Consider the following 14,516-nt stretch of genomic DNA (forward strand, 5'->3'; position numbering starts at 1 on the left):
TCCCTGCTCTGCCTTAGACGCTGTTATCAATTCCTTTCCCAAAGCACTGAACTGGGCACCTGCTTTGTAGACATGTTTATAACTTTGCACTGTTCTCTAAGTAATCACTTGCAGCTTTGCCTCTGCGAGGGCCTGGCTGAACCTGTTGCTTCTTCAGTAAAGTTTACCTGCTTCTGACCTGACCGTCTGAGCGAGTGGCTTTTTGAGAATAGCCCAGGGTAGCTGGAGAGCCTCACAATAATATTATTATCAAAGAAAGAATTGAGGTAAGAATGAAACTATCCGAGAATATTCTTACAGTGTTTGGTTGCTTAAATTTGCTAAGAATAATTAAAAATCAAAAATTATAAATTAAAATAACACTAAAGATAATTATGTACTGATAATTAGGCTGATGAAGCCATTCTGGTGAAAGCACATTCTACTCCAGAAGAGCGTTTCCTTCTCTCCTTCTACTTTCGGGACCAGCTCTTACAAAGACTGAAATTATACTGGAAAGTCTTTAAGACTCAAAGAGAAACATTAGACATAGATTTGTTGTATATATTGTTCTTTGACTTGTCTTTTGATATTTTTGGATAATGTTCTCTTGTTTGACTTTCACTTACCTATAGATATTGCTTGCACCACGTTTTGTATTGACTATCTCCTTTTGAATATATGTATAGAACTGAGCCTTGTGTGGATTGTTTTTGCATAGCCTATTAGCATCGCACTGTGAATTGTTTTGATATACCTGGAAGAAATGGCAGCTTTAGAGAGTGGACTCTATGGTGTACCTTCTGCCTTCCAAAGCCTACAAGAAATGGAAATCCTAGGGTGACATGTCATGCTTGCTCAGCTCCCTTCCCTACATAAATTCTTCCATCCCCAGACACTGCCCCCAAATCTCCAGGAATTTGTCAAGCCAGTGTCAACAACCTGGGAAACAAGGTTGCTAAGGATAATTTACCTAGGACTGATCTTCAGCTCATGCTGGGTTACACAGCTGTCAAGACTGAAGGGGGAAAGGGAGGGGGGAAGGTGCTACATAGCCAGGGTAGTGTAAGCAGTCAAACCCCTCCTCCCCCTAAGGGGTTGTCAAGAAGTTGAGGTCCCTCAAGTTCTTCGGTTTCATGATTTCCTTGGTTCAGGCCTGGAGGCCTATGAGTTTTGTGCTATTAGGATGTTAGAACAGTAAAATAGTTCCATTTTGAAACCTGCTTCTGGGGAAGGAATAAGATAGGCATCCAGCTGCTACTTGTTAAAGCCTCCAGTCCTCTCCCCTTTTTGGAATGCAAGGTCGTGCATTGTCACAGTAACTAATCGGTCAGCCACTATCTTAATGTTTGTGACGACATTCAGGTGCAGGGAGATCTGCAGGCTTCACCACCTGAATGCTTCAATTAGTGAGTCAGCATTCTGACCAAGCGATTAATTAACAGCTAATTACTTTCGTTTTCTCAACTGGCCTTTATCAGCTCAGGCCATTGAGAAAACTAATATAAGGACAGACCAGTCCTGAGCAAATCATGCACGCTTTGGGGTACAGCAGGAGAGCTGTGCTGATGGTATCAGAACCCATCTGATTTTGGCCCTTGAGGGGAAAACTCTGGTCAAGCTGACCTTTTGGAGAAACCTTTGGACAATCTTTTGAAACTCTTGTATGCTGAAAGAACTCTTGAAACTGGTAACTATTGGAACATTGCTTTTGAGAAACCTCTTGAATATTAGAAACTGAAATATTGTATGAGTTAGCTATGCTAAATCATTTTGTTTAGGGCTGTTGAATTAAAAAAAATTCAGTATAGTTCGGATTCGGCTGAATTCGGCCCGTTTACATTCGGGATATGCCGAAGTCCGAACTCCCCTGCTTCGGGTCCGTGCAATTCGGCAGGAATTCAAAGTTCGGGAAAAAAATTCGGCCAAATAAAGCCATTAAAAACACAACCGTGCCTTTCCGCGGCTCTGGGGGGGCATTTTTGGGGGAAGAGGTCCCAAACTTTGAGCGGAGCTTCAAAGGACGCTTCTTGAAAGACCCCCCAAGTTTTGTAAAGATTGGGTCGGGGGGGCTGAGATATGGGCCCCGAAAGTGGTCCCCCACCCTTAATGTGCATCTCTGAGCAGAGCTTGCCGCCCACGCACAAAGCTCCCAGCCCCGACAAACAGCTGATAAGTTTGCAAAGCATTGCAACACAACTGCAAGCAACACGACTGCAAAAGCAACACAACCTTGTAAGCAACACCTTTGCAACTGTGCAAAGCAACACCTGACACCTGGGAGTTTGCAAACCATTGAAAGAGACAGAGGCAGCTAGCTATGCATAATGAGCAGGGGTGGAATTTCCCCTTTTGCATGGGACTCCAAATGCATTCTTTAAGTCACCATTTGAAAACAAGTTTTGAGCAAGCATCCAAATAGACCTAACCGCTCTTATGAATGAGGGAAAACCTGAAGACACACAACTGAAACCCCCCCTCAAACCAGGGAGAGAGAGACTCGAGGGGGAACACACACCCCAGGCAGAACCGGCAAAAGCCCCCTTTGGCTTCCCCCCTGTCGTGAGAATTTTTAAACATATTAGCTTATATTAAATGAGTTTGGGTTAACAAAATAATAACCACATGCATACCTTAATATTATAATTTATAGTCACACAAGACCTGACTTTTAGCTGACATCAGCTCTAATTAGGCTCTTGACCCTAAAGGGCACAGGAGCTAGTCAACCAAAGCACATTGCGTGCTCCAAATCAAGGCCGTTCAAGCAGGCGGCAAATTGTCTGCCCACTCTAGGAGGAGATTGTTTTGGGAACACTGACTGATGGACAAGACAATCAGATATCAAAACTGACATTGAATTATTATGGAACAAGATATTTCTAAACAATTAAGTCATGATTTGCAGAAAACGCATTTCCTAAGAATGTGACAGGGAGGGGTCATATGGGACCCCCCTCCTCTCTATAAAGGAACAACCCTAAACCCCAGTTCTTTGTCCTTCCACTGAGAGACCACAAACCCTTTGAATGGTTGCCATCTCTGTCTCTCTCTCTGGAAGTGACCCAGGGGCCTCTGTATCTGTTGTCTGTCAATATGTTTACGTTTGTTAAGTACTGTCATATATGTTAAATATTGCTTTCTCCTTTGCTTCATATTCTTCTTGTAAGTTCAATAAAACTGAATGGTTTACTGCTCATATGGCTTGAATGATGTTTAAGAATGACTGTGTAAGAATGTTTCTCTGTATGCAAGGTCCTTTTCTAGCCAGATCTCTCTGGGTTGCTTTTTGGTAAGTTAAGCAGGCAGAGAGGGCCATGCACAACGAACTAGAAGGTGGGGGCACACAACAGATTCCCCCCACACACCCCACCCACAGAAACTGCTCCCTCCCCACACACACACAGACTCTGCTTCCCCCCCCCACACACACACAGGAGAAAAATTATAGATTAAAGCCCCCAAAGGGGTCTTACTGTGGCTGTCTTCTGTTCCATCAGGAGGGGCTGGGGAGGACTTGTAATCCAAGACGATTCCAATTAGGCACGGAACGTTTTGCTCTGGAGATGCACAGGATCAGCTGATCCATTCATCCCAATAGGGGAAAGGGGAAAGGGGAAAGCCCATATTTCGGGGGCCCCTGACCCAATGTTTACAAAACTTGGGTGGTCTCTTAAGAAGGCTTGTCTGAAGCTCTGCTCAAAGTTTGGGATCTGCACCCCCAAAAATGCACCCCCTGCAGCCACGGAAAAGAAAAGGGGGGAGCCGATATTTCTGCCCCCGCTGAACCCATCTTTACAAAACTTGGGTGGTATCTTAAGAAGGATTGTCTGAAGTTTTGCTGAAAGTTTGGGAGCTGTATCCCCAAAAAAGCGCCCCCTGCAGCCACGGAAATGGAAAAGGGGGGAGGGAAAAGGGGTGGAGCCCATATCTTGAGACCCCCTGACCCAATGTTTACAAAACTTGGGGGGTATCTTAAGAAGGCTCATCTGAAGCTCCACTGAAAGTTTGGGGTCTGTACCCCCAAAAATGCGCCCCCTGCAGCCATGGAAAGAAAAAAAGGGGGGAGCCCATATCTCGGGACCCCCTGACCCAATGTTTACAAAGCTTGGGTGGTCTCTTAAGAAGGCTTGTCTGAATATCTGCTGAAAGTTTTGTGTCTGTACCCCCAAAAATACGCTCCCTGCAGCCACAGAAAGGAGCGAATGTGCACAAGCACCCCCCCCACACACACACACGAAGATTTCCCTCTCTCTCTCTCTCTCCCCGGCCGGGCCGCACATCAGCTGATTCCTCCAGTACTCAATCCTGACTGATTGGCCAGAAGAAGACCCAGCTTGGCCACCGATTGGCCGGGGGAGGAGAATGCTGCTTACTGACTGCCGAATTGGCCGGATTTATTCGTGAACTCCCGAACTCGCTGAATTCGGCCCCCCCGGTTGCCCACCATTTTTGAGTTCGGTTCGTCCCAAACTAAAAACCACCGAATCAGGGGAAATTCGGCTGTTTTTCAGTTTGGGCCGAACCGAATCAACAGCCCTAATTTTGTTATTTTCTTGCTTAAAACTTCATGACTTTTCTTTTCTGTAACCAGCATAAATCTTATAAAATAAATCATTAGCCTTTTAAATTGGCTGTGTCTATGACTCTGGGATTCCAAGCCTAAATCTAAGTGCCTTGTGTGAGTGTGAAACCACTACCAAAAACCTAAGACAGTTTTGGGAAGTGTGAACAGTCCTGGCTAGGTCTCACCCTGGCAGGAAAAGTGTCACACTGAATTTGAAGCTTGGCAGGGGTTACTCTGGACCGTTGCCTGGAGGCTTAACTTTTGGTCCAGAGTTGGTGGCAGCTACTCATTGGACTTGGGGCGAAAGCCTGGAGTTTAATGTTTTGTTTTTTTGGAAACTTTTGACCAAACCAAAGCAGCCCAACTGGTGGAGGCCGGTTGGAGCTCTTTGACAGGGGTGCCATGAAGGCACAGGGGCCAAAGACCGGTATCAAAGCAAGACACTGCTCCCCACAAAATGGATGCCTCTCAGAAAGTTTTGGGATCCATCTTGTGTGTCAAGCCTAAGCAGGAAGGATGTTGGCAGCTGTACTTTTCCTTGCCTGGCAGGACCATGTGCTTGGCAGGACAATGGGACCAGCTAATCTCCACTGTGTGTGAGCTCTTGACCCAAAGAACCAGAAATCACCACAGAGACATTTAGAATCCAAGCAGATGGCTTTTACTGGTCAAATAGGCAATACAGTGCACAGAAGATAAAATGACAGCTATGAGTGTCTTGCTAGCTAGTTGGCAATATAAGGCTTGAAAACAGCGGGAGATTACAAAGCATCACCAAAGCCTAAACAGAGCACACTTTCCCAGGCTTTGGTATGTGGAGCTGTCCTTGAGGTCTGGACGGTTCAGCAAAGGAACAGAGGCAACATAGAAACTGAGATAACAGCCTGACACTGTGTCACCCTAAGGTAATTTAATCAGGGCTCTGAGCAAACCATTAATTACCTTATCTGCACCCATCCTAGCGATCAATCAGTATTCAGGAGAATAGCCCAGGCAGTCTCTTGGATCCTGACCACTCATCAAACCTCTCCTATCTCTTTGTTCGAACACCGGAAAAGCAATCAATTCTTTGTCTCTGGCTTTCCTGCCAGCTTACCTCATACCACTTCAGCACCCATTTTGGGATATAAATATTGATCCTTTGGCCATTCATAGTGTGTATGGGTCTTGGATCCACGCACACACACCCCACACTTGTGTGTGGGCTCCTTTGCTCCTGAAAACGCTGGTCATTCCCCCCTTCGGTGCTGCTTTCCCTAGATGTCCCTTCAAGACTGGTAACTATCACCCATCCCTGAAACCCTATCCAGCTTTCTCTCTTTCCTCTTAGTCAGCTCTTGTATGCCTTGTGTGTATATGTTCCTTGGTTGAAACATATTTCTTGTTTTACTATTTTTATTCTTTCATAAAACCCATTTAATTATACAACCACCTGCTTGTTTGAGTTTTCACCCAGGACTATATTAGTATACCTAGGTTATCGATCCCTCTCACTCCGTCTCCCCAGCTAATTCCCCCAACTAAAGTGGAGACTGCCTAGTTAGTGTAACAGGTATGGCAAGGTAGACACGGAATTTCACATGACTTCCGTGGATAGTAATTAACCAATTAATACAACAGTAAGAATATGCTGAGATATTCTTAAAGAGACTCACACCGACCTGCTTGCCCAGTCTTGTTATTCTGGAAAGGCTTTGGCAGCCAAACTGTTTGTGTGTGTCAGAGAGAAAGACTTTCTTATTCTGTGCCTCCTAACAAAGAAAAGCGCAGCCTCTGCTCCTTGTATTCCACTGAAGTTTGGAACTGCAGCTTCTCACCAGAGTGCTTTTTCTTCCCTTGAAGGACCACTGGGTAGTTTTCTGCACTGGGGTCATCATGGCCAAGAAGAGGATTGCGGTCATTGGAGCTGGGGCGAGTGGCTTAGTCTCCATCAAATGCTGCTTGGATGAAGATCTGGAGCCTGTGTGCTTTGAGATGACCAGTGACATTGGGGGGCTCTGGAGATTCCAGGTGAGTCCAGATTCCTGGGTGGCACCAGGAGGCATCCTCTGGGAGCTCTTGACAGGTTCAAACACATTTTTCGTTACGCTGCCCGTATAGGAGGAGGAAAGGCTGAATAGTATAGCTCGATCTTGTCGGATCTTGTAAGGTAAGCAGGGTCGACATTAGGAAGGGAGACCGTCAAGGGAGGCTCTGCAGAGAAAGGCAGTGGCAAACCACCTCTGCTTCTCACTTGCCTTGGAAGTGTCATGCTGGGGTTGCCAGAAGTCCGTTGCGGCTTGATAGCACATATCTATGTACTCATACAGCTTTGTTGAGCAATTAATATTGTTTATGGTGGTCGTATGTTATTTTGATTTGGTCAAATGACTGTAAATTAAAGATTGATTGATTGATGTACTCATACAGGAATCCAACAGGGCAACCTTAAGAACACTTTCCTGGGAGTAAGCTTCATGGGTTGGATCTGAGTAGAATTCTGAGCAGACTTGCTTAGGATGGCTCTCCAAGGGTCGGGTTTTTTTGCGTGTGGGTGTTTTAATAATTTGCATTGCTCCTAACATCACCTAGCTTGTATTGAAACTATCATCTTTTTTTTTTTGCCATCAAGTCACAGCTGACGTTCGGCAACCCTGTAGAGGTTTTCAAGGCAAGAGACATTCAGAGGTGGTTTGCCATTGCTTGCCTCTGCATAGCAACCTTGGACTTCCTTGGAGGTCTTCCATCTAAGTACTATCCCCAGCTGACCCTGCTTAGCTTCTGAGATCTGACACAATCGGGCGAGCCAGAAACTATCATTTTAGGGTGGTGGTAAAGAAACGGTTGGCTGTCAGAATGGACTGTCCTGTTCTATGGTGCAATATAAGGGCTACAAGCCACGGCTCTGGACCAGGAAGTCCCCGGTTCAAATCCCTCTTTCCTGAACTGACCGGATGGCCTTAAGCAAGCCCTTTCGTCCTCATTTCAGGTTCTCATTCTGGCCCTCCTCCCTAGTTTTGGTGTTATTTATGTGTTTTTATTGAATCATTTTTCAGTTTGCGATGTTCTTTTTAATTGTTCAAATGTTTTAGTGTTTTTATGTTCGCCACCTTGGGGACCCTAATTGGCTGAAAAGACGGCATTTCAATGTTTTAAATATATAAATAAAAACAATAACACCTAACCTATTTTATAGGGATCACAATGAGAAAATGCTGCAAAATGTTTCCCATACTTAACATCGCTTTCAGTGTGTTAAGTATTGATTATCACATCGATAGTTGTTGGAACATTCCTTGCAGGAATGATAGAGGTTCGTAGCCCATAGGACCTTGATAGGAATGTAATAGACTTCACTTCACGTTGTGGCAAGGAGTTCCAGAGACAGCATTGCCAGGGTTGGTTTCGGGGTTGCCAGGTCCCCCTGACCACCAGTGGGGGATGGGGGGTAACGTTGACTGATCCAGGTTGAAGAAGAAGAGTTGGTTTTTATATGCTGACTTTCTCTACCACTTAAGGAAGAATCAAACCGACTTCCAATCATCTTCCCTTCCCCTCCCCACAACAGACACCCTGTGAGGTAGGTGGGGCTGAAAGAGCTCAGAGAGAACTGTGACTAGCCCAAGGTCACCCAGATAGCTTCATGTGGAGGAGTGGGGAAACCAACCCGGTCCACCAGATTAGAGTCTGCCACTCACGTGGAGGAGTAGGGAATCAAACCCGGTTCTCCTGCTGGGTGCCCTTGGGCTAGTCACAGTTCTCTCTGAACTCTCTCAGCCCCACCTACCACACAAGGTGCCTGTTGTGGGGAGAGAAAGGGAAGGTGATCGTAAGCTGGTTTGAGACTCCTTAAAAGGTAGAGAAAATCGGGGTATAGAAACCAACTCTTCTTCTACTACTACTTTGGATTCATTTAGATGAGAGAAAAGGCTGAGGCACCTGTGCCCATGGGGCTTTCCCTTCGCAACTCTCTCCTTCTCCCAAACTGACAGCTGGTCTTCTCAGATCCCACCCCTGCAGCGGAACAGCCTCTCCGGGTCCCTTCGGAAATGTCCTTTCGACAAATCCTGTGTTTTAGTCAGACGGCAAACTCTCAATTTGAAGCTGTTCTGGAAGCACAAATGAGAAGGTGGGCCAGGTTGCTTTGAGGGCAAATGCTGGGGAGCCCAATTAAACCCCAGCCTGTTCCTTCAGTAGTAAAACTTGTTCTGAAACTGCATATTTCCCTGAGGAAATATCCTCAGCAGCAGAGGCCAGACACCAGTCTCCGAAGAGACAAGGGCCCTGGCTTGTTAACATTCCACAAGGTGTGAAAGGCGAATTATACTGGAATGGGTTATGATACCGCCAGGTAAACTGTAATCACACAAGTTTCTTAACCTGCTTAGCATCTGAGATTGGGCTATCCTGTGTTATCCAGGTCAAGGCATATTTAGTTTTTTTTTTTTTAGTACTTTTCAGTATTTATTTATATATTTGCATTCAGGGTGGATAAAAATCAATGGCGTTTTTTAAAAAAAATGTTTTAAATTTTAATCGGATTTTTAAAAAATAAAATGCTTTTGAGGAAAAAAGATAGTTTTCTATTTAAGATACATTATAGTCCAAAGGTTACCCATCATGAAATAAGGATTAGTTTTTAATTATGTAGCATGAGGGTATATAGTCATGCGGTATTTAATTTTTTTGGTAAATGAATTCTATTAATCCGTTAATTGCATGTATATTCATACAATGTTTAAATTCTTTGGCAAACGAATTCCATTAATCCATGCTAACTGGATTAACCTTTTACATAGGTTTCTGTAAGATTATTTTGGGCATTTTTTCTATCTAGAAGATATTATCACAGATGCCTGTTTTTGCAGTTCTCAAAATTGTGAATTTGTGTCTGTGGCGATAACATGCCTCTTTTCCACAGCAAAAAATGTTATACAGAGTTGAGAAAAAGACCTTAATCCCATTGTTCCATTGCAAATCTATGTACACAGAATCAACCACCTTACCTCTTAAGTGCTAAGTTTCAAGGTTTAATGAATAGAAGATTGTTTGGAGTGGAATAGATCTGCACAAGGAGCTAAGTGTGAGGAGGGAGGGGCAAGCAGTATAAATGAAAGTGAAAAATTTTGAGCAGAATACCCAGCAAGTCTTGGGATTTGTGTGTGTATAGCCTGAGGTTTATCACATTATGCTCTCTGTGGAGGAGAAAATTTATAATGGCAGAAGGCAATAAAGAAGACCCAGTTTGGGAATATTTTAATGAAGTTCCTCTACTTATGAGTAAGGCAGGCATGAATGCAAAATGCAAACACTGCAACAAAGAAATGCAAGGCCTGGTGGCTTGAATGAAACTGGAGATTGTTAATCTCGCAATAATTTCATAATTATCTATGTATGTATTTCTAATAGTATAATCAAATCAGTAATTTTTATATAACTGTAAAACTAATCTGAAAAGTTATTATTCTAAAAATAAAACCTTCATCTGGTTGTAAATATTAAGATTATACCAGCAAGAATGAGTCTTTATATAGAAAACCATGATTTCAATCTCATCTTACTGTCTAGTGATTTATATCATGATTTAAATCGATTTGATTTAAATCAAATTCACCCTGTTTGCATTTACAGTCTGCCTTTCTTACTGCATCAGGGGAGGGAATTCAATGCCATAGAGTCCAATTGCCAAAGAAGCCATTTTCTCCAGGTGAACTCATCTCTATCGGCTGGAGATCAGCTGTAATAGCAGGAGATCGCCAGCTGGTACCTGGAGGTTGGCAACCCTAGGCCTTGGCATGCATTGTGAAGTCCCCCATTGGATCATGTCAACATTAAGTAGGATTGGGTTGGGAAATACCTGGAGATTTTAGGGGCAGAGCCTGAGGAGGGTGGGTTTGGGGAGGGGAGGGACTTCAATGCCATAGAGTCCAATTGCCAGAGCGGCCATTTTTCTCCAGGTGGACTGATTTCTATCAGCTGGAGATCAGTTGGAATAGCGTGAACTAGTACCTGGAGGTTGGCAGCCCTAACACTAAGTGAAAGACCAATTCTGCTAGCTCAGCAAGGGAATCTGTGGTCAATAAGAACCCTGGAGAAAGCTGAGCAAAGAGTGTCCTACTGTGTTGAAAGCACCATGGTGTCTTCTTGGCTCGGCTTGGAACTGGGCCTTCATTGCCATGAACCAGATCCAAACCAGTTTGTTCCTGGCTATTAGCAGCCTTCCAAGAACTCTGCCAGTAAGTTGGCCAGTCTACTTCTGGAAGGCAGTGATGTCGGTGGACCCCTGATCCCAGGTGCCAATTGGCAGTAATGGGCATTCGTACTCTAGCAGGTTAGGGTTGCCAGGTCCCCCCTACCGATCGGCAGGAGGTTTTAGGGGGTGGGGCTGGGGCAGCTGTGGGGGCGTGTGCAGGGCCGGATTTAGGTTTGATGAGGCCCTAAGCTATTGAAGGTAATGGGGCCCTTTATATGTCCAGCTGTCCTTTGTCAACAACAAATTGTCACTGTTTTTTGTGTTGAATATATGCTATATGGTAATTTATGAACTTAATAGGTATCTAAAGCCATTTGCACATAACAAAATATGTATTTTATCAAAGTAATTGTTGAACTGAAATACAATTAAGAAGTATATTAATAGTGAAATAATTATTATTTCCTTTAAAAAATGTGGGGGGCCCAAGAGAGTGGGGCCCTAAGATATAGTTTGTTTAGCTTATACGTAAATCCGGTACTGGACTCGTGCAATATTGTCACTTCCAGTTTTACTTCTGGAAGTGCCACATCACTGCAGCCAATTTAACAGTCAAACCTCCAGCAGGCTGGGTGGATTGGCGGACAATTGCCCACCAAAACCACCCATACGAGCTGCATACGCAAAGTAAGGTCTCATCAGATATGTGAGAATCCTCATGATGAGGCATCCTTTGGATTTAGTAAGTGCGCACATTATTCGTTTGAGTGGCCCCACTCTTCAGAGCAGAGAAAGTATTTTGTTCTTGAAATGCGATTACTTGAATGCTGAATTTGCACAATAAACATTCAACAGCACCTCTTTAGTAGAGTACTTCAACAGCATTTTGGATATCAATGTTGAAGTTAACATTACAGTTCCAGTGAGAGCCAGTGTGGTGTATTGGTTACAATGTTGGACTAGGATCTGGAAGACCCAGGTTCGAAGCCCTATTCTGTCATGGAAGCTCACTGGGTCAGTCACTATTTGTTTATGCATGGGAGTTTTAACTGAGTTTCGTTCTCACTGGACACACACTTTCCTGTTGGGAGTCTATGCACCAGCAGTCTCCAAGCTCAAATTAGGAAGTATTTGAATCCCCGCCCCTTGAAATGCTGCTTCGTAATTGGCTGTAGTGAGAAGAAAGTCTCTCCCCCCCACGAAACCCAATTGCTGCATAAAAAAGCATGTTAAGAGCATTTTAAGAACAAAAACAAAAACTGAGCTATTTGAAAGGGGGGGATCACAAGCCTTGTTTTTAAAAGACTTCTGCTCAAAAAGAACTCAGAGGAAGTAGGAAGTATTTGAATCCCCACCCCTTGACACATACTGCTTAGTAATTGGCTGTCTGCTTGCTGTGAGAGAAACCAAGCTTCTGTGTCCCAAGCTTTACCTTATGCATGGGGAATTCAAGCTGGCTGGGCTCAGGGGAGAGGGAAGAATTGGGTTAACAGAGGAATGGGAAGTCCCGGGATTTGTGAGGGCTGGCAGCGAGGTCATCTCTAATGGACGGAAAACTCATGCATAACTCCAAGGAACAACCGAGACAGACGGGGTGAACATGAATGAAAGTACCCATGCATAAACGACCACTTTCAGCCTAACCAATGTCATAGGGTTGTTGTGAGAATAAAATGGAGGAGAAGAGGATGTAGGCTGCTTTGGGTCCTTTTTGAGGAGAAAGGCAGGGTGTAAGTTAAGTAAGTAAATAAATAAATATTGCAGGAGAATAAATATTACTGTAATAAATCTTTAATACGTATTACTGAAGTCTCAGCCCAACCAATTGATGGAGAAATAGAATCTCTTTTGTTACGAGCTGGAATACCAAATTTCAAGACCAAGTTTGTTTTTTTCTCGGTGCTACAGGTGTATTTTCTTATCTTGGCCCATCAATGTCGATATTGTTGTTTGACGACTTTTATATAGTTTCAGGCCAGCTTGATCTCATCAGATCTCAGAAGCTAAGCAGGGTCGGCCCTGGTCAGTATTTGGATGGGAGACCTCCAAGGAACACTAGGGTCGTGATGCGGAGGCTGGCAATGGCAAACTACTCTGAATGTCGCTTGCTTTGAAAACCCTACGGGGTCGCCATAAGTCAGCTGTGACTTGATGGGGGGGGAGAATTTTAAAGATCACGTTGAACAGCACCTTTGGGTTCTTTTCTTCATGAGAGTAAGATCAAAGTGAGAACAATTTTAGGAGACATTAAATTATGGCAAGCCTAAACACCCTGCTAAAAGTGCTAGTTCAGCTAGAAATGATTAGGATCTTCATCACATGCTTGTGAAAGCCAGGGGAAAACTGGCCCTTTTACAAAGAGGGTGAATTCCCGGCCAAAGTGTTACACAATGGACTAACCATGCTGAGAAAGGCCAAAGAAGAAACAAGAAAAAGGCAACACAGGTATGTTGTCCTGCTACCTGCCCAACCATGCAGCCCTATGTAGAGTGACTCCAGGCTAAGACAATAGATTTCAATGGGTTTACAAGGGTGTAACTCTGCATATGGTTGCACTTTCCTGGCATAGGAAAGTCGGGTCTTTTATGCATGGGAGTTTTACCTGGGGGTTGATGCTCTCTTGACCCACACTTTTCTGTTGTGAATTCTAAAAATGCCTTGCACCAGCAAAAAGCAGGAAGCATTTGAGTTCCTGTCCCTTGAAAACCCTTCTTTGTAATTGGCTGTACAGCTTACTGTGAGAAAAAACATCTAGCTCCCCCCTCTCTCCCTAAGCGCCACTTTAAAAACCATTTCACAAAATGGAACTCTTTAAAAGGAAGGTGGGGGGGGGGAGAAACCAAAGCATTGTTTTAAAACCCATTTTTATGTGAGACAAATGTCTGCTCAGAAAGAAATAACCAGCAAAAATCGAGAAGTGGCTGAGTCCCTGCCTCTTGAAATGCTGCTTTGTAAATGGCTGTAGTGCTTACTGTGAGAAAAACATTCCCCCTCCAGCTCCCCTGTCCCATGCTTTGGCTTATGCATGGAGATGAGGATGATTTGACCTGGGCTGACCTCAGGAGAGATCGAAGAATTGGATTTTAACAGGATCAGGAAGACCCGGACATTGCGTGGGTTGGGTGCGAGGTCATCTCTAAGGGACAGAAAACTCATGCATAACCCCAATGAAAAACCGAGTCGGACCAGCGGAGAAAGTAGGTCACAGTGCCCATGCATAAAAGACCTCAGTGGGTTCCCCCCTCCAATCCTGCTTTCAGAAGTTTCCCTAACTGTGAAATCCTTATCACTTCCTTTTTACCACAGATTCCCTAAGAAGGAAGAGTTAAAATTTTGAAAGTGGGATACTTTCCACGATACATCTCTTTTCCATCCGTAGGGGGCTGTGTCTGATCTCTAGAGTGAAAGTCCCATTAATCTCCGTGCAATTGACTTCCAACCAAGCAGATTTACAAATCCACATTGCATTTTTTAAAAACCTAAGAAGAGCCCTGCTGGATCAGACCAGCAGTCCATCCAGAACAACAACCTGCCCCTTCTAAACACACTTTCTTGGGAATCTCAAGTGGATCATGCTTCAAAATTTAGTGCCTTGTGGATCCATTCTAGGCATTGTTATTCAGATCAGAAGAAAGTCTGATCCAGGTTTAGGAAGACCACTCTGCAGTCCAATCTCATGCATGTTTGTTTGCAAATTTCAAGTTAATCCCATTGGGCGCAAAAGGCTTACTCCCAACTAAATCGTGTAGGCTTATTTCCAAGTAGTCGGAGTAAACACATTACTTTTTTTGACTTCCT

At 44.1% G+C, this 14,516-nt stretch overlaps 1 protein-coding gene across 1 annotated transcript in view; it reads left to right on the top strand.

Annotated features, from left to right (window-relative positions):
* The first annotated feature begins 6,421 nt into the window (after window positions 1-6,421).
* LOC130472738 (flavin-containing monooxygenase 5-like) overlaps window positions 6,422-14,516 on the top strand; it is a 29,437-nt gene continuing 21,342 nt past the window's right edge. Inside the window, exon 1 of the mRNA XM_056844153.1 lies at window positions 6,422-6,556. Coding sequence (XP_056700131.1) covers window positions 6,422-6,556 — 135 coding nt within the window. The remainder of the gene's footprint in view (window positions 6,557-14,516) is intronic.

The sequence above is a fragment of the Euleptes europaea genome, chromosome 2 (genome assembly GCF_029931775.1).
Source record: "Euleptes europaea isolate rEulEur1 chromosome 2, rEulEur1.hap1, whole genome shotgun sequence".
Taxonomy (NCBI): Eukaryota; Metazoa; Chordata; class Lepidosauria; order Squamata; family Sphaerodactylidae; genus Euleptes; species Euleptes europaea.